Source organism: Myodes glareolus, chromosome 18, assembly GCF_982192425.1.
Source record: "Myodes glareolus chromosome 18, mMyoGla1.1, whole genome shotgun sequence".
Lineage (NCBI taxonomy): Eukaryota > Metazoa > Chordata > Mammalia > Rodentia > Cricetidae > Myodes > Myodes glareolus.
This window is the reverse complement of record NC_142043.1, coordinates 53,542,825-53,560,541: the sequence shown is the minus strand read 5'-3', so window position 1 is coordinate 53,560,541 and position 17,717 is coordinate 53,542,825. Positions and strand designations below refer to the sequence as shown.

Here is a 17,717-nt window from a genome sequence, read left to right as displayed (position 1 = left end):
ACCTTTCACTAACGCTGAAATTCCATCATTATGGGTAGGAAAATGAATATTGGGAAAGAGCTTGTTGTAATTTCTTGGGAGAGATTAACAAATATCCTAAAAGCAAGAGATTTCAGTTTATTAAAAAAAATTGGATTTTTCTTCACACTGTACGAGAAATACCAATTTCAGGAGCCCCTGAAATTTTATATTAATGCAAATAAATCAGGAAAGGCAGGTTATATATAAGTCAGGAAAAATACGTAAAGTGGCTCAAAATCCTCATGATTCTGTTCATATATCAGAACTATATGCTATTCTCATGGTACTAGAGTTTCCAGAACCTCCTAATATAGTTACGGACTTTCCAGGTGCAGAAAGGTGTTTTACATACTGAAACCACTGAACATATTCCAGATGATTCAGAATTAACTTTGCTATTTATTCAATTACAAGAAATAATCAGAAATAGAGATCATCCCTTGTATATAGCAGACATAAGATCCCATATGTGTCTACCAGGCCCTCTAGCACCAGGTAATGATGAAACTGATCACAGCTATTGGTAGGAAATGTACTGGAAACCTCAGAATTTCCTAAGAAATACCATGTTAATAGCAAAGGCTGGAAGGAAGATTTTTTTTTTATTACTTGGGAACAAGCCAAGGAAATTATGAGGCCATGTCCTACTTGTTCTTTGAACAGCAAGCCCCACTACCTGCAGGCAGTCACCCAAAGGGCGCCCAAAGAAATGAAATTTGAGAAATAGATGCGCTTCACTTTGCAGAATTTGGAAAATATGTCACACCATCTGTGGTAACTGGGCTTTCTAAAATTCCTGATAAATACAACAGTTACAAGCATTTTCAAAATAGTTCAGTATAATCTATCATACCACACCAACCAGAGTTATTGATTGGTTCAGCAGATACATTATTGAGGCGACTGATGTATATACCATTTAAATCAACGCAGACTGCTGATCTCCAAGCCTCTTGTTTCTTTCCCACCCCACCAGCCACAGATAAAGCCTCAGCTAATAAAGCACTTTCTGCAGTATACAGGGGACTGTTAAGTACCCGTCATTGAGTGTCTTGCTCAATAACATTCAGAGTGAGGTTTCTGAAGTTGAAGCAACCACTTTGAAGTAAATCACCCTTTCCGATTGGGATTGAAAGGCAGTGGGGAATAGCTTTCAGGCTTTTCTCCCTTTACTGTGACTGTTTCCACAGATGGCTCCCTATGAAAATTAATGAACGGACTTGGCCTTACAGGAAGTGCTATTTAGAAGGACAAGAAATACAGTCAGAGAGCAGACCCTGCCATCTGAGCAGAGAACAGGAGTGGCTGTGCTGCAGTGGCTACCGAACTTAGCGGCTCACGTCGCCTTGACGGTGGCGGTGAACGAAACTGTCTTCTGAACATCACGAGAAAAGGGAACGGAAAGAAGAAATCTACCATGTCTTCTAAAGCTAAGTAATTAGACAGACACAAAAATGGATGAGTTGGGGCTGGAGAGATGGTTAAGAGTATTGACTGCTCTTCCAGAGGTCCTGAGTTCAGTTCCCAGCAACCATATGGTGGCTCACAACCACCAGTAATAAGATCTGGTGCCAACTTCTGTCTGCAGGAACACATGCAGGCAGACCACTGTATGCATAATAAATAAGTCTTTTAAAAAAATGTATGAGTTTACCAAACAAAGAGAATGAGGCAGGGGCTGGAGAAAACTGTTCATATGAAGGACAACACAGTCCCCGGGCCAGCATGGCACCAGTGCGACACTCAGTCCTTGCCTGGGGAAAAATGCCACATTGAGATACATCCTGCCTTGAAAACGCAGGCTGAGCAGTCGTTTTAGGCAACACCAGGGACATGTAATGGTGGACTACATCTTGGGCCACACTGCCACGTCTCAGCTGTCCCGACAGCAGCACAATGACACAGGCATGAAAGCGTAGTCTTAGTCTTAGGAGCTGTGCGTCCCATGACGGACCTGAAGGCCTAGCTCGATGGTACTGACTGGGCGTGGGAAGTTCTGAGGCGAATGGGAGGGCTCAGCAGAGGGAGATGGCTACCGGGGAAAGCGCCTCCGGAGAACACTGCTGAGACTAAGCTCCCGGGTGAACGTGCTGAAATGGCTCATGTACTGAAATCAAAAACGGGCTGCTGACCTCAAAACCTCAAACTTCTTTCCCACCCCAGGAGTGACGAATAAAGGTTTGGTTAATCAAGTGTTTTCAAGCACGTAGAGGTCAAATGTCATTGGTGTTTCCTCCAGGTCTAAGGCCAAACCTACACAAATTCTCAGATAAAAAATTTCCCGGAGAACATACTGTGGTGCGATGTGCAAAACCATGGGCCCTGCCAGGCATGAAGATTCCCGGCACCGCTCTTAACCTGGTGATGGACTAGGGCGTCATCGGCCGCCTGGGCTGTCTGACCCATCAGCTGGGAAGAGGGAAGCTCGGTCAGGATACAAACAGTGCTGCCCCTCTTCTGGAAGGACATTTTCACCATTGGACAGGAAGTGTAGGAGCACTGAGGGTGGTAACCCGAGCTTCTGCACAAAGCTCCCTACAGACTGGGCACAGGCATACGGTCACCTGCTGCTTCCAGTTCAGACCCTGTCTGCTTAGAGCTCATTCTAACTTTGAAATCCCTCTCAGAACCAGTACGGGGACAAGAAACATCTAGTTCTGCTTTCCAGGCCTGTTGGGCAGGGTTATCTCTCAAGAGATTAAATAAATCCAGCTCACCGGTTTCATCTTTTCCTACCTTCTCAGAAAAGGGTAAGTCACCTAGTATTCCTTACTAGTTTGGCAAGTTCAACCCAATGGTGACGTTCACATCTTTGTTCATCAAACAGAAGTAATACACCTGCAAAAGGAGACAGTGGGCCCGACCACAGAGCCGAGATAAGGTGAGCTGACCAATACAAACACTCTTTCTGGAATCAAGCAAATGAGTTTGAAAACATCATTTGTGGGGTGAGGGGATGGGTTAGCATTAGGAGGGTGCTAACCAGATAGTCACGAGGACAAGAACCCAGCGGCCAGGGCACAGCTGAGTGTCCCGGAAGTGCCTGGAACTCTAGCCCCCAAGGACTGGTTGCCTTCGAGACATCACGACTGCACACAAGCACAAACATGGGTACACAAGCTCAAAAGTGAGCACGCACGTGTGCACTCCCCCACACACGCGCACACTAAATAAAATCTAAAAGCTACCATTTGTTTAGACTATATTTTATCTTGGTTTATGACTCCACATTCTATGGGACAAAAGGAAATCTTGGCAGAATTCCATTTTTTTTTTTTACCACACAGCTATTGAATGCAAACCAACTTAAACACATAATCATCTGCAGTGTATCTCTAGTCAAAATGACTTAATCTGAATGTAACAAACCAATTAGTCACATACACCTCCCTCCCAAACGTGGCCTGAACTAAGAAAAAAAAAAAACATGCCAGTGTCACAAAAGAAAAACAAAGACAAGATAGAACATGATTAGATAAAGGACTCGCTGCCTAAGGGGCTTGGACCAAAGAAGTAAATCAATAAAAATTAGATGAGTCAGGGACACTGGGGGAACCCGCTGAGTATACAGCAATACAGTGTCAGAAACAAACTTCCTACAAGTGATGCTGTTATGGTTATACACAAAAGTACCCTTGATGTTAGGAGAAAGATGCTGTTTGCAACTGATCTTCAAATGATGCAGAAAATAAAACAATAATCAGGAGAAAGCACATAAACAGCAGAACACCCAAGGTACAGATGGAAGGGAGTTCCGCCTGGCCAAGGATATAGGTGGCTAGCATGCTGCCTCAACCTTTGTGGGAATTTTCCCAAGTACTAAGAGGTTAAAGAGAACATTATATGAGCAAAACAAAATACAAAGTTGGCCAATAATGAAAAACTGTATGAAGTCTTCATTAATAAAATTATATATTCCATAAACCCAATTTTCTAAACCAAGATAAATTTATTATGTTTTAATATTGAGGCATTACTTATTTATATTCTTAAAGAATAGCCCTAAACTTTACTTTTTTAATTAAAACTTTATTATGAAGAGCTTGCGAATAAAAACATTAAATTAAGTGGACTTAACTACGCAATAAAATATCTTGCTACAGAATTTCCTTTGGGTATAAACCAAAAATTTCTCAAGATGGGATAGACAAAAATACTGCTGGAAAAGATGACAGACCGAAATTCAAGTCCGTACAGATCAGAAGAAAAACATAAATGCCACGCCTTCAAGAACTGGGATGTTGTGTGAAATCACAGGTGACATCATGCTCCTCTCCAGAGCAGGGCATGGACAGCTGGACAGATGTGACGGCTCCCATCCGGTCACATAGTCCAGCTACCCCTCTCTACGGGGAAGCATGGAAATAGATAGAAACAACTGGAACTTGGCTACAGAAACGTCACTGGACGGATTCTAGGGAAGGGTGCTGTCAGGAGAGGGTGGGGCACAATAAACACTACCCTTGGCAAGAGATGAAGTTCAGACTGCCTGAAGAATGGTCTATCCTGTGCTCACTCAGGTCCCTACAGAATTTATGCCAAGGATGTGTAACTGGGTTGCAACACTGTTTTGTTGCCCGGACCTGGATAAAGCCCCCTGGCAGAGCTTCGGGTGGAAAGGTGAAGTACAGCAAGCACCCTCACCCGTTCAAAGGGCACTGCCAGTCTTTCCTGGCTGGCAGAGGTTTGGACAACTGTCCATTCATCCCACGGGAAACAAGAAATGCAAAGGCCTTTCTATGAACTCGTTTGAATATTAACTAGAAAGAATAACGCCATAACACAGGCGGACAAACATTTACATCATCATCCCTTGAATTCATAAAAACATACCTAAAAAAAAAAGACTTTCAAAGTCTATTTTTATTCACTGGTCTCTGTGTGTATGTCACATGTATGCTTGTGCCTTTAAGAGGTCAGAAGAGGGTACTGGATCCCCTGGAGTTGGAGTGACAAGTGTTTGGTGAGCTGCGTGATGTGCCTGCTGGGAATTAAGCTCAGACCCTCTACAGGGGCAGAAAGCCGTCCCAACTAATCATTCAAGTCTCCAGCTCCCACAAATACCAATGAGGAGTCTGGGCTGTAAAAGTTGCCTGCTAGCATACACTTCCATTATGATGTGTTCTTAGGGAATAGATGGTGTTCCGTCCCATCAATAAGCCCTAGCATGCAAAGAACGTTCAGTTAATAACCCATCTGTCTCCACAGTTCTTTCCTTTCTTCCCTATGACTCCAAGGATGTCAAGAACATACGTCAACAGAAACGTCATGAACCGCCGTGCCCTTGGGAATGCAGCATCTAAAATGTCCAGGGCTATGGCTCAGCGGTGCGGGGCTTATCACAGAAGAGCAGGCCGCTCATGCTCACCTTGTCAATGGAAACCACCAGAGTGGGCTCCACCTTGGCTTCAACTTCTTCTGGTCCGTAAAAACAGTGGAGTTTGCCCCCTCTCAGAGCACAGTACAGCCTTCTCCAGCCAACCAGACCTTTTACTGTTTGCTGAAAAAAAAAAAGTCAAGAAAACATCAATCTGAACCACTACCACCTCAACTCTAAACTCAGTTCGGTTTTTACATAATCAGTAAAGGCTTCAGAACTTTTAAAATGTGACGGAATTAGCCATTCACTGGCTTGGCAGTAAGGCTGAGCACCCCAAATCCAAGAGCGGGGAAGTCTAGAATTCTCAGAAGCATTAGGCAAAATGAAGGTAATTATTACCACACAATTTTTACACACACAAAATCATAAATCAACACAGATTTGGGAAAGCTAGCCTATTAAAATCTAGTGCTTAGAGTTACACAGCAATTCATCAAAGGGCTCAGGGAAATTATAAAAATAACTCTCTCTGTACTGAAAATAATTCCCCTTCACTTCTCTCAGCACACTAGAAAACGGTGACTACCTGCTAAGAATGCAAATTTTCTTTCCTCCTAATGGAATCTTTTAGAAAAAAAAAAAGCTATTGATTCATCGAAGCCCACGATTAATTATTTACTGAATATAAATAACTCTGAGTATAAATAAATCAGGAATAAGTGGCACAGAGGCAGCTCTGGAAGCCCAGAGGCCCAAACTGCGCCAAACGCTGTCTGCCAGAGGGGCCTTTATGGGAAAGGTGCTGGGCAGCCGGAGTCGGTTTCCATACGACAACCGTTGCCAGGGTCTTGTGCCTGTGGGGTGGGCGACCTGAGGGAACTGGAGAGGTAGCTCCGCAGGCAGCCAGACTCCAGGAGGCCCTCTTCAGTAGCCGCTCTTAGCCGCTCTTCCCACCCCACACCTTCCGCAGCTCATGTCCGGCAACGGTAAAAAGGCTAACACGTGCAGAAAGGCCGCTGGAGCAAGTGCCTGTGTAGTAGGTGTCTGATTGGCACTCCACAGCTGAAGGACAGATGTGAAGTCCTCTACCTGCTCATTAAGGAATCCCGCAAATGCATCTTCGGCCATACACGCTGGCTGGGCCACGAACCGGCAGCACACGTTGCCGTACAAGGGGAGCCAAAAGGAACAGTCCTCTGGTTAAAGAAGCGAGGGAGGGACAAAAACAAGTTATAAATATACATTTAAGGTTGTTACACATTCCAGAGTTTTCCTTTTTATGTTTCTTTCCCTTTACACAATAACATTTTAAAATTTTTACATAGTGGCTCATCTACCTGAATTCTGATGCAATACTAAAGGATATATGAGCATGTGGAGAAGCCAGGGCAGGCCCAGACCAACAGTGTGGTAAAGTGGAGGAATGGAGGCAGAATAGTGACCTTTCATCTCCTGACTTCAGAAGTAATTGTTCAAGGGAATTCTTCAGAGTTTAATAAAAATAGTCTAATAAAAGAGACTTGGTGGTCACCAAATTTCATTTCTTGCTCTAATTTTCATTATAATTAGCAAGGTTTGCCCCCTAACTGGAACATTATTTCACCCAAGTTAAAGACATTTAAACACTTCAGCCCAACTTCTTAGCCTTCACCTAATGAACAAGTAATCACGAGCCACGAGAAGCAGCCTCCAGTGTGAGCCTGAGTGCGCAGGTAGGGAAGGAACTGTGAGGTCTGCACCTAGTGATGGCATCCTGCAGGATGAAGAGGGGGCAGGATGCACGGGAAGGGGGGAGGGGAAAGAGGAGGGAGAGGAGGCCCGCCAGCATCAGACATCAGAGCTTCAGCGAGCCGGCTCAGAGGTGCTCACACCAAGGCAGAGCTCAGACAGGTCTGCCTAGCCTAGAAAGAGCAGAAAGAAAGAAAGGGGTGCACATCCCTGAAGTGAAGCCATGAAGGGTGGCCAGGTGTCAGGAGACACAACCAAGTCATAAAGAGTGACCATGTTCCACGGGACCAGTAAGAAGACACCGTGAAGCAATGGCTGACCAGCGTGGGAGCACTAAGCTGCAGGGAGGAGAAACCAAGGTTCCTCCCATCAGGGATGGAGTGGGCTGGAAAGCACACAGTGTGCTGGAATATTCCAGGGTATTCCAGGGGGCAAGAAAGTGCTCCAAGAAAGGCCTTAAAACGACAAGAAGCCTCTTGAACAGCTACATCTGCAACAAATGCAACATCCAAGTGAACAAGGACGTTGGCACAATGCAATGCTCTGACTGACAGGAAAGGAACCAGCCCCCAACAGGCAGAGAGCAGAGCCAGAAAGACACACTCAAGTCACATAATGAGCCAACACCAGGCAAACACAGAGGAGGGCAATCCTACTTGACCAGCCATTCTCTCTGAAAATACCAAGTTGGTGAGAGTCAAGAGGGAGACTTAGGAACAGAGCAGAGGCACTGCAGCCTTTAGACAGAGCATCACAGAGCAGGCAAGAGGCATGGAGTTTGCACATTAGAAAGGGCCTCACTTAATACATGTTACGATTCTCGTGGTTTGTGTGTAGGGGGAAGATCTTGACAATGAACCTGCAAGTTTCTTGTTAGTTGGAGACGGTTTTTAAAAGTTCTTTCAGAAAGGGACAGAAACCTACAAGATGGCATTCCTTCGGTGCGGGACGCAGTACAGCAGTAGGCATATCCTTCTACCCACACGGAGGGAAAACACTGGGTAGTTTACTCTGTGCACTGGGGTGTAGACAAATATCCGGTACCTGCTGTCACATCGACAAGGATTGGAGAATGTTCACTACACCCTGATAACCAGCTGTGGCTGCAATCATTATTTACTTAGAGCCTTAGGAACACTGAAAAAAATACTTGTTTGGATAAAAATACAGTTACTTAGTGTTCTGGCTGGCCTTCTGTCGCTGTGATAAACACCATGACCAAATGCAATTCAGAGCAGAAAGACTCACGGCAGCTTACACTTCCCGTTGCTGGTCCATCGCTGAGGGACCTCAAAACAGAAACCCGGAGGAATGCCGCTTACCAGCGTGCTCTGGCTTCTGCTCAGCTCGGTTTCTTACACAGCCCAGACCCACCCACCTGCCTAGGGATGGTACTACCCACAGTGGGCCAAACCTTCCTCTATCAATTGGCAATCAAGAAGATGCTCGACCAACATGCCCACAGGCTAATCTGAGGGAGGCAACTCTCCAGTGCGGTTCTCTCTCTCTTTCTAGATCTGTCAGGACAATAATAGAACCTAACCCGGACACTGAGCATATACTAAGATACATGACAGCCAAAGTTTAGTAATCAGTCAGGGGGGGAAAACCAACCTAAAGAACGAACAGAAACGAAAACTAAAATGGATTCAAAACTTGCCTATGCACCAGCCTACTTTAGATTACTACCTTTTGGGACTAATCCAATCTTTTTAATAAGACCTTAGTAAAGGCGACCTGGGAGGATACACACATCTACACAAAACACAGTGATTCCAAAGTGCACAAAGAAGCAAGCAGGAGTCACCTTTTCTAAAATGAGCAGTAAACAAAATAAAAACTCAACACAGCCAAGTGTCTCACTAACACAGAAATTGTGTATACAGGAATTTCAAATTTATGAACGGCTGGCGTTGTAAATATCTGTAAGTTGCTTACTTTTAAGTTAGAATGTAATTCCTCAAGACACAGAATCATAAATGATTAGGCTCTCAGACAAGTCCATAAAGTTTGTGCAATCAATAATGTATTTGAATGTGACACACCACATCTAATCGTGCATCTCATAAGATGAGTTCAGATTTCACACAAGGGAGGGAAAATCCTTCCTTCCTGCAGTATCCTTGAGAAGGGATGCCAGACACAGAATCCCTTCCTGTAGCATCCTTGAGAGGGGATGCTAGACACAGAATCCCTTCCTGTAACATCTCTGAGAAGAGATGCTGGGTGCAGAATCCCTTCCTGCAACATCCTTGAGAGGAGATGCTGGATATAGGATCCCTTCCTGTCATATCCTGGAAAGGAGATGTGGATATAGAATCCCTTCCTGCAGCAGCCTTGAGAGGGGCTGCTGGATGCAGAACCCCATCCTGTAGCATCCGAGGATGCAGATGTTTGGTCCCCAGCTCCACATACTCAACCATCACCTGCGATTTCTTACCAAGGCGTCGATAACTCCAGACTGAGGAACAGAGGAGTCACAGCTCCTCTGTGCCCCTCACAAAAAAGAGGACCCCCAGGACACTCACTCAACATCTGAGCATTAATTCTACACTGAAAAACACTACCTCTCTCATAAGAGTCATCATGTGTGAAATACGTGTGTGGCATCGACCATGAGCCTGGCACACGCCAACTGCCTCCGATTATGTCCCAGGGCAGCCTCACTCCCACAGTCCACTCTGTCCACGTGTCATGGCTACTCTCAATCGTAGTGCCCAAAGCATTTGTCAAAATACTTAATCATTCCTTTCTAACCAAAGGGCACGTGAGGATAGGATGGACAGGAAATAAAAGTGCCAACTACGGCTCAGAAAAATGGCTTTCAAGAGTGAAGTTGAGACTGCCAGCCCCCAAAAATCTTGCTAAAAGCAACTCTAAGGACTGTGTTTTAAGAAAGGAAGTAATCCCAAATTCAAGGCATGAAAGTCGAGTAGTCCCTACGGACACACAGGACACGGGGTAAGACCGGGTCAAAAGATGAAGCCCAAAGTATCCTGTGAAATTTAAAAACAAACAGAATTATGTTCTACAACAAGAACACACCGATTGCAGGAATGGAGTCCAAAGCTTTTACGCTGTCTGGAAAAAAGAGAAAACAAGCTCTCGGTGTTTACTTTGGTGATTACAAATTTAAGGGTAATTTCTAAGATATTACAACATAATGTATAATTTTACCAACAGAGGACAATTTGAATGATAAAAGTAATTACCCCTTGTTTGAAGAGGCAGGCCTATAACATGAAAAAACGCATATTTTGAAGTAAAAATAAAAACACGGTTTAAAAATTATGTACAATAACAAAGGCTCAAATTAGGCCAAGCAAAATCGAATAGACAAGAAGACTGGAATGCAGAACTTGATTCGTCCATACCTCCTGCCACACAGACTCTGCACACTCACCATTATGTCTAACAGATAATTAGCGTGCTAGTAAATAAGGCAGACGGGCCTGTTTCGAGAATGAGCATTAAAATAGAGAAGACGAAAAGACGTCAATACGAGAAACAGACTGGGGGCAGACGGTACTGCAGGGGCTGTGTGATATAAAGTGTTGAAGGAGATTCCGTGTTCATAAAACTCATATCCAGGCCGAGTCCACAAGGACTTGTGAGAATACTTTCTGGAAATGACCCAAGACACAGGAAAGCAGAGCCCGCAGCTACCTGAAGACAACTCCATTGTAGGGGCGTGGCAGCGCACAATGCAGGTGGGGGGGAAGCGAAAGCGAACACCCTCCACTAAGAGGGCTTAACACCTCTGTCCACGCATGGTCCAAATCCTAGCATCTGGGGAAGGACATACAGATGGCAGAGCCATGAAAGACCAGCAGGGAAACAAACGCAAGCCATGTTGGGACTTCCACACCCAGAGTTCCCGAGGACGTGGTACTGGTGAGAATAGTTGTGTAGAGATTCCCCTTAAAAAGGGTAAATTACACGTTTCACAGCCCGTCACCTTCCCTCTATGTTTAGTAAATTTTATCATAACTTTGCAAAGTCACCATAAAATCACCCATCCCAGGAGCATCGAGGCCTCTGGCCTTTACAGCAGAAAACATGAAGTAGCCATACACTCACTTCCATACCCTTTCCCCTACAAAACGGATGAGTGTGAACTCAGCTCCTAGCCCAACACTGCTCTGCATTTCCCACCCCGGGTACAGCTAGAAAAATGCTCACAGACCTTCCCTACCGCCTAAGCTTCTTAGACACATTCCCATAGATTCCTTTCAGGAAAAAAAAAAATGAAATTAGCATTATTATTCAGGAGTTAAAATGAACACAAGCCTGCTTCCTTTGTGCCCTCTCTGTCTATCAACAGAAGGCGTGGCTTGTCCTGATCATTAACTTTAAACCCAGACACATCCGACTGTTAGCCAGCAGAACAGAGAATTATCAACTTTGAGTCACAGAGAAGGACATGGAATGCTTCAGTTCTTACTACTCGGAGTCAGGGTCAGTCACCACAGCAACAAGAACCCTTTATCTTTCTCCTCTGGGGAAGAGATACACATGGTGGAGAAAACCCAGACTCGTCCATGTGTATATTTGTAAAGCCAATATCCCCTCCAGGGGAGCATGCTAAAATTAGAAGTCACTGTCACCACAGACACACACCTAACACACGTGATTAAATCCTGCACAGAGTACTCACCATTGCCGTGAACAGACAGATTATGGGTCTTGAAGCAGTCCCCCACACTTTCCAAGGTCAGGGTGGTGTGAGCTAGCAGATGGTACCTCGCACCCCTGAGAACGAGACAGAAGGCACCCTTAAATATTCTTACATGCTGTCTCTACGAGGTCAGCCATTCAAGTATCCAGCAAAATGAAAACCACAAACAACCTGATCTTAGAGAATAGGACAAATGACTCAGACGACATTTCTCTAAACACACACAAGAGGCCCCAAGCAATAACGAAGTCATGTTGACCATTTCCAGGGTAAAGCAACCACAGAAAGGTACCATCTAATGTCGACTGCTAGGCAAGATGACCACCATGAGAACAAATCTGGGGTTGTGGGAACGAAACAGAAGAACACTGCCTGGGGTGAGGAGGCTATAGAAGCTTGCACAACTGCCAAGCGGAGCAGGGGGCAGCAGCTGCTGAGAAGAACAGTGCAGCGGTTCCTCCAAAAACTAGGAAAAAGATACCGTCCCGGGGAGACCCAGCAGTTCAGCTTCTGGACAACACCTACAAAGACGGAAAATTAGGACAGGAATAAACATGTGAGCACTGTGTTCACAGAGGTACTACCTTATAAGACCTGGAAGGCTGAATAACTCAAGTGTCCATCTGAAGTGCTGGCTTAGTGGCCGCACATGAATCGACTGATATTTTATCAGTTATCATCTGCCACCCCATGGTTCACTCAGGCCGCGGACCTGGTGGGGTCCCACGCCTCGGCTCTGCCGCGGTCACAATGTATAGGTTTATGAAGTCTCTCTTGTTCTAGTTATCAATAAGTCTTGGGGTTGAAAGGCTGGGGTGAAAACCTACTAGCTCAGAGGCTGAGTAGCAGCTAGTTGGCCTTGCTCTTTGGCCACAACACACCATGAGACACATCTCTTGCCTTGTCCTAGAACCAAGAGAGCTCAAACTCTAGTCCCCGCCCTTTCCTTCCTGTGCATTTCCTCTATCCAAAGTGCTGGCTTCTCTATGGTCAGTTTCCACCAAGGAATGGATAAGTGGCATCTACCTACCTACTTACCTACCTATCAATCTACCAACCATCTACCCAAAGAATTATCCAACTTTCAAAAGGAAGCCAATTCTGACACATTCTACATACATACAACATGGATGACCTGTGAAAACATGATGCTAAATGAACTATTTCTGTCACAGAAGGACACACGTCATATGATTTCACTCATCCCAAGCGTCAAAAGCAGTCAGATCCGTGGGAAGCAGAACAATGGCTGTGAGAGGTCAAGTAGGGAAAAGCAGGGGGCAGGGGTGTTAGTGCTGAAGGGGTACAGCATTTCAGCTCAGGAAGATGAGGAAGTAGTAGAGACAGCTGGTGGGGACAGTCACCCAGAACAGCAAAGTAAACCTACTTTATACCCCTCAACTGTGTTCTCAATAACTGCTGAGACAGCCAATTTAAGTCACATACAATCTGATGTAATAAAAGAAAAAAGCTCAGCTATAGAAAACGGCGCACCCCATGTTCTCAGCACGCTGGAGGCAGTGCCAAGACTGTGATCCTGAACTCCACAGTAAGGGCTCCCCATCCTCACAACTGTGTATCATGGATGACAGATTTACAGCCAGTACATGTTATTAACCAATTTAGCACCCTTATCACTTTATATTTTGGCAATTAGAAAAACCTGTAAGCTTTTTATAACACAAATGTCTCAATGAATTTGCTCTAAGCACATGTACGCAATCCTATAATGTGCTAAGTCTTGTGCTAGGTGATGGGCATTCAGTTGTCAGTAAGATCCAGTGCTATATTCTGGTGCAGACAGCAACAAACACAAATATATAACATACCAGCAACTTCTAGCGGTGCTAAAACCTTTGCTATGACAGGAACAAAGGTGAGAAGTGCCATGCTAAGAAGGTCAGGTAGAGACAGCGTCTCCGCGTCTCCAAGGAATCAGCTCTTATGCAGTTACAGAGAGGTCTCAGGGTTGGAGAGATGGCTCAGTAGGTAAAGGACTTGGCGTGCCAGCATCAGGACCCATCAAGTAGCACATGTCTGTGCAGTGGGATCACCCTTCTTTACGCTGTGAATAGATGTTGCTCTCATTGGCTGATAATAAAGGCTGCTTGGGCCTATACCAAGGCAGAATATGGCTAGGCGGGAAAGCTAAACTGAATACAGGGAGAAAGAAGGACCAAGTGGGGCAGGGGAGGGGGGAGGATACGAGCCAGGTGCCCAAGAAACAAGATGCCAGTAGACTGGCGACGCCATAGCCACGTGACAATACATAGATTAGTAGAAATGGGTTAATTTAAATGTAAGAGCTAGTTAGTAATAAGCCTAAACTATAGGCCAAATATTTCGTAATTAATATTAAGCCTCTGAGTGATTATTTTGAAGCAGCAGTGGGACCAGGCGAGATAGAGAAACCTCCATTTACACCTCTGCACTCTTTGCACTGGGTGGGAAAGATGGGTGGATCCCTAGAGGTCACTGGCCAGTCGGGGAGCAACCGGGAAGGGTGAGCTCCAGGTTGAGTGACAGACCCCAAAATGAGGTGAAGAGTGATCCAGAAACACCCGGTATTCACCTTTGACTGTGAGAAATGCACGGAGCGCATGCATACATATTCCAGACCTGGATGAGCAAATGATTCCAGAAACCGAGGGGACATGGCCTGCGTAGGGAGACCTGGGAAAGCAACTTCAACGCCAAAAGACAAGCAGAAGTGTGGCTGGTACCCGTGGGGGCAGGCCGAGGCTGGAAATGCAGGCAGAGGTCAGAAGGCACTGGGCTTCGTGAGGCTGGAAGGAGGGTGGGTTCAAGTCTATGAGGAAGGGGAAGTCACAAGTTGAGAGGTAGATAATGAAACCTAGAACTAATTGGACTTTCCAGGGCAAGATCTGATGAAGACCCCGTTTGACCAAACCCTGGCCAGGCTTCTCCGAGCCTTCTGTTGAACTGGGCCGCAGCCTGGGCCTACATAAAACTCAACACCAATATTTTAAGAGCTCAAGGTCTGAGGTCGAGAAAACTCAAGGCTCCGTGAAGAACTTCACATTGGACCCAGCCCACCTCTAAAGACAGGTGGATCCCTGTCTCCTGGTCTGTTTGGACAGCCTAACTTGCTAATGTCCCAGCTGGTAGAACCAGGTAAGCTGCACCCGGACCCACTCAGGACTCCCCTTGTGTCTGTGTGACATTTCCACTTCCATGACTCTGAGCCCTAGCTCGTCATCCCCCCCACTCCTTCCTGCCCCCTTTCAAACACCTCGATATAAATTAGAGTGGAGAACCATTCTTGCGGGCTTCTGTTCCCTGAGGGAGAGTAAACTGTTGGCATCTGCCTTGACCACTTTGTTTCCTGCCAGCTTTGTCCGACAAATGCAATCTCCTTCTGGTTGTGAACTTGAAAGGTCTGGCGTTTCTACCCGCAGGGTGGGGAGCGGAGGCTGTCATGTCTTACTACTTATTACTACCATACTTGCCGGAATTCTTAGACAATATGGCGATGAAGTTTGTATCTTGTTAGTAAATGGTTATAGAAACTGAATTTGGGACTGGGGTCGTGTGGCTCAGTGGTAAAGTTGTTTGCCGAGTGTATTCAGTGCCCAGAACAGGGCCAAAAGAAAAAATCCATTCATAAATAACAACTGTATTTTCTATGCCAGTAGCCTCAATTTTATGAGTTTTCATGGTTTTACTATTTTTCTCTCCAAGCACTGAGGAGTATGTTAAGGGTACATGTGTGCACACAGACACTGGCTAACTCTGGGGGAAAGACGGGTCTGATGAGACTATTTCACTGCGCCAGGTGACGCTTCACAAACTTAGCTCCCACTAAGTCTTTGATGGGCTCTCTATAATAATATGCACACATTTAGCAAGCACATAGCATTCTTTACTGGAATCTCTGCAATAAAAAATGTGCACACAGCAGCGTACAGGGACGCATGCACGTCCTCTAAAACAGAAGGATGTTCCAAAGAAGGTTTGCCAACAAAATCTTTTTTAAAAAATTGTGTTTTAAGTTTTGTGTGCGTGCGTGCTTTGCCTGCATGTATGTCTGTGCACCATGTGCATGCCTGGTGCCCACAGAGGCCAGAAGAGGGCATCAGATCTCCTGGAGCAAGGGCTGCAGATGGTTGTGAGCTGCCTCGTGGCTGTTAGGCACTGAACCAGGTTTTCATCTTGTAGAATCCTTACTGACCGACTAGACTGATTTTTAGCACACAGTGTTTCAGGTTAAAGTTTATGTAGGAAAACTTGCTATTTTTATCTCTGTATTTCAACCTGACACCGTCAGCAGCATGAGACATGAGTACAGTTCCAGCTGGTCTGAACAGGGCATAGGTTTACACACTTTTGCACACGGTCACTGAGAATCATATCGCCACTAACTACTGAAGCCACTAACCTCATGCTCTGCGTGAGTCACTCTGCTAGCACTGCCTGCTCCGTGTGGGCTAGCCTCTGCCAGCACTGCCTCGCACCACGCACGTTTCCATGGAGCCTTTCATAATTAGCTTTCATTTTCCCCAAGCATCTACCTGAGTTCCCCCTGCCCTTGCAAAATTAAGGAAGCACTGGAGAACATTGGAGAATAAATCCAATGGTTACTTATAACCAAAGACCACAAGCACAAAAAGAGCAAGCACTAATAGCACACAAAGCTGCCTGCTTAATATGACGCTGTGTGGTAACAAGGTATAATATATGACGTACTCTCCCAAGATGCTCATTTGCTTTATGGAAGTACATTGTTGAATACTGTAAGTGCTTTAAATTGATAAAGCAATATCATTTTCCTTGCGAGAAAGAAAAAGACATAGACTGCCTATCGGTGATTGAATGCAGAACGTGCTGTCTTTGGGAGAAAGATCGCTCGCTGACAATGAGGTTGAGCTGTCTGCGTTTGTCACCGTGGCTGCAACAGTCAGCAATGAAGGGCGGAGGCGACCGCTCTTACAAGCAAAGGAAAACCGAAAAATATGTAATTATATTAGGTCGGTGAGGCTAAGCGAGGCACAGAAGGAGGAGTAAGGTAAGAAGAGGTTAACGTGGGTGAGCAGGGGAGAGGAAGCCCCTCGTGCAGTCGGGCTCGTGCAGAGAGTTGGGTGCAAGCAATGAGCCATAGGCAGAGATGGCAAGGCCATGGGAGCGCAGGCCAGGCATGGTTCAAACACCCAGGACTGTGGCTGCGCTGCTGTGAGGGAGCAGAGCAATGGCACCAGATGTCCAGCGGGCCGGCAAGGGGCAGAAGCTCCACACAGCACTAGCTGGAGTGCAGGATAAAGACCCCAGATTGTTCTGAGTGACATGGAGAGGCGGCGGCTAAGGTCTGAGCTCTACCAGAATGAAGCATGCCCTGCGGCTGTTGTGTGGAGGACAGACCTCAGGGACAGACGTGAAAGCAGAAACATCAACTAGGGTGGATGCAACTCACTGGGACAGTGAGGAAGGAGGTGACCTTCCTCACGCCCTTTCGAAGCTGACCCAGTGTGAATACAGCTCAGGAAAGAACACCTAACACAACGTCAAGGCTTTGTGTTCAAGCCACTAGAAAAAGAGACTCACTAGTTGAGCTGGGGCGGACTGAAGGGGGTTAGGTATGGAACTGAGTTTGGAGCAGTTCAATTTAATGGCCCGTTATTGGGCAGGCGGGTGGGCAGGTGTTGCGTCTAGAGGCAGAAGACACTGAACACCGAAATTTGGGAGTTTTGGGTACAGAGATGAAATTTAATGGAAGTTAGAAAACCAAGTAAAGGCCGATGATCAAATACAATCCTTTGGATTGGGCTGAAAAGCAGTGATCAAAGGAGACAGACAAGGGGCACTCTCTAAGGTAGAAGACAAGCCACGACGGAGGGACCCGGGAAGAGAGTCAAAGGCTTACTTCATGGGCAGTGACCAGCCAGGCTTACACCAACGAGCCAACAGCAGCTGTGGCAGAGTGTGGCTGCCTGGATGACCTCAACAGGACTTCCT

General features: G+C 45.8%; 1 protein-coding gene across 2 annotated transcripts in view; it reads right to left on the bottom strand.

Moving 5' to 3' along the window:
- The window catches only part of Rtkn2 (rhotekin 2), a 66,569-nt gene that overhangs the window by 16,638 nt on the left and 32,214 nt on the right, over positions 1-17,717 (bottom strand). For both annotated transcript variants that reach the window (XM_048451572.3, XM_085679721.2), the window contains exons 7-9: positions 11,727-11,821; positions 6,431-6,537; positions 5,390-5,521 (exon numbers count right to left, since the gene is read on the bottom strand). In XM_048451572.3, coding sequence (XP_048307529.3) covers positions 5,390-5,521; positions 6,431-6,537; positions 11,727-11,821 — 334 coding nt within the window. The remainder of the gene's footprint in view (positions 1-5,389; positions 5,522-6,430; positions 6,538-11,726; positions 11,822-17,717) is intronic.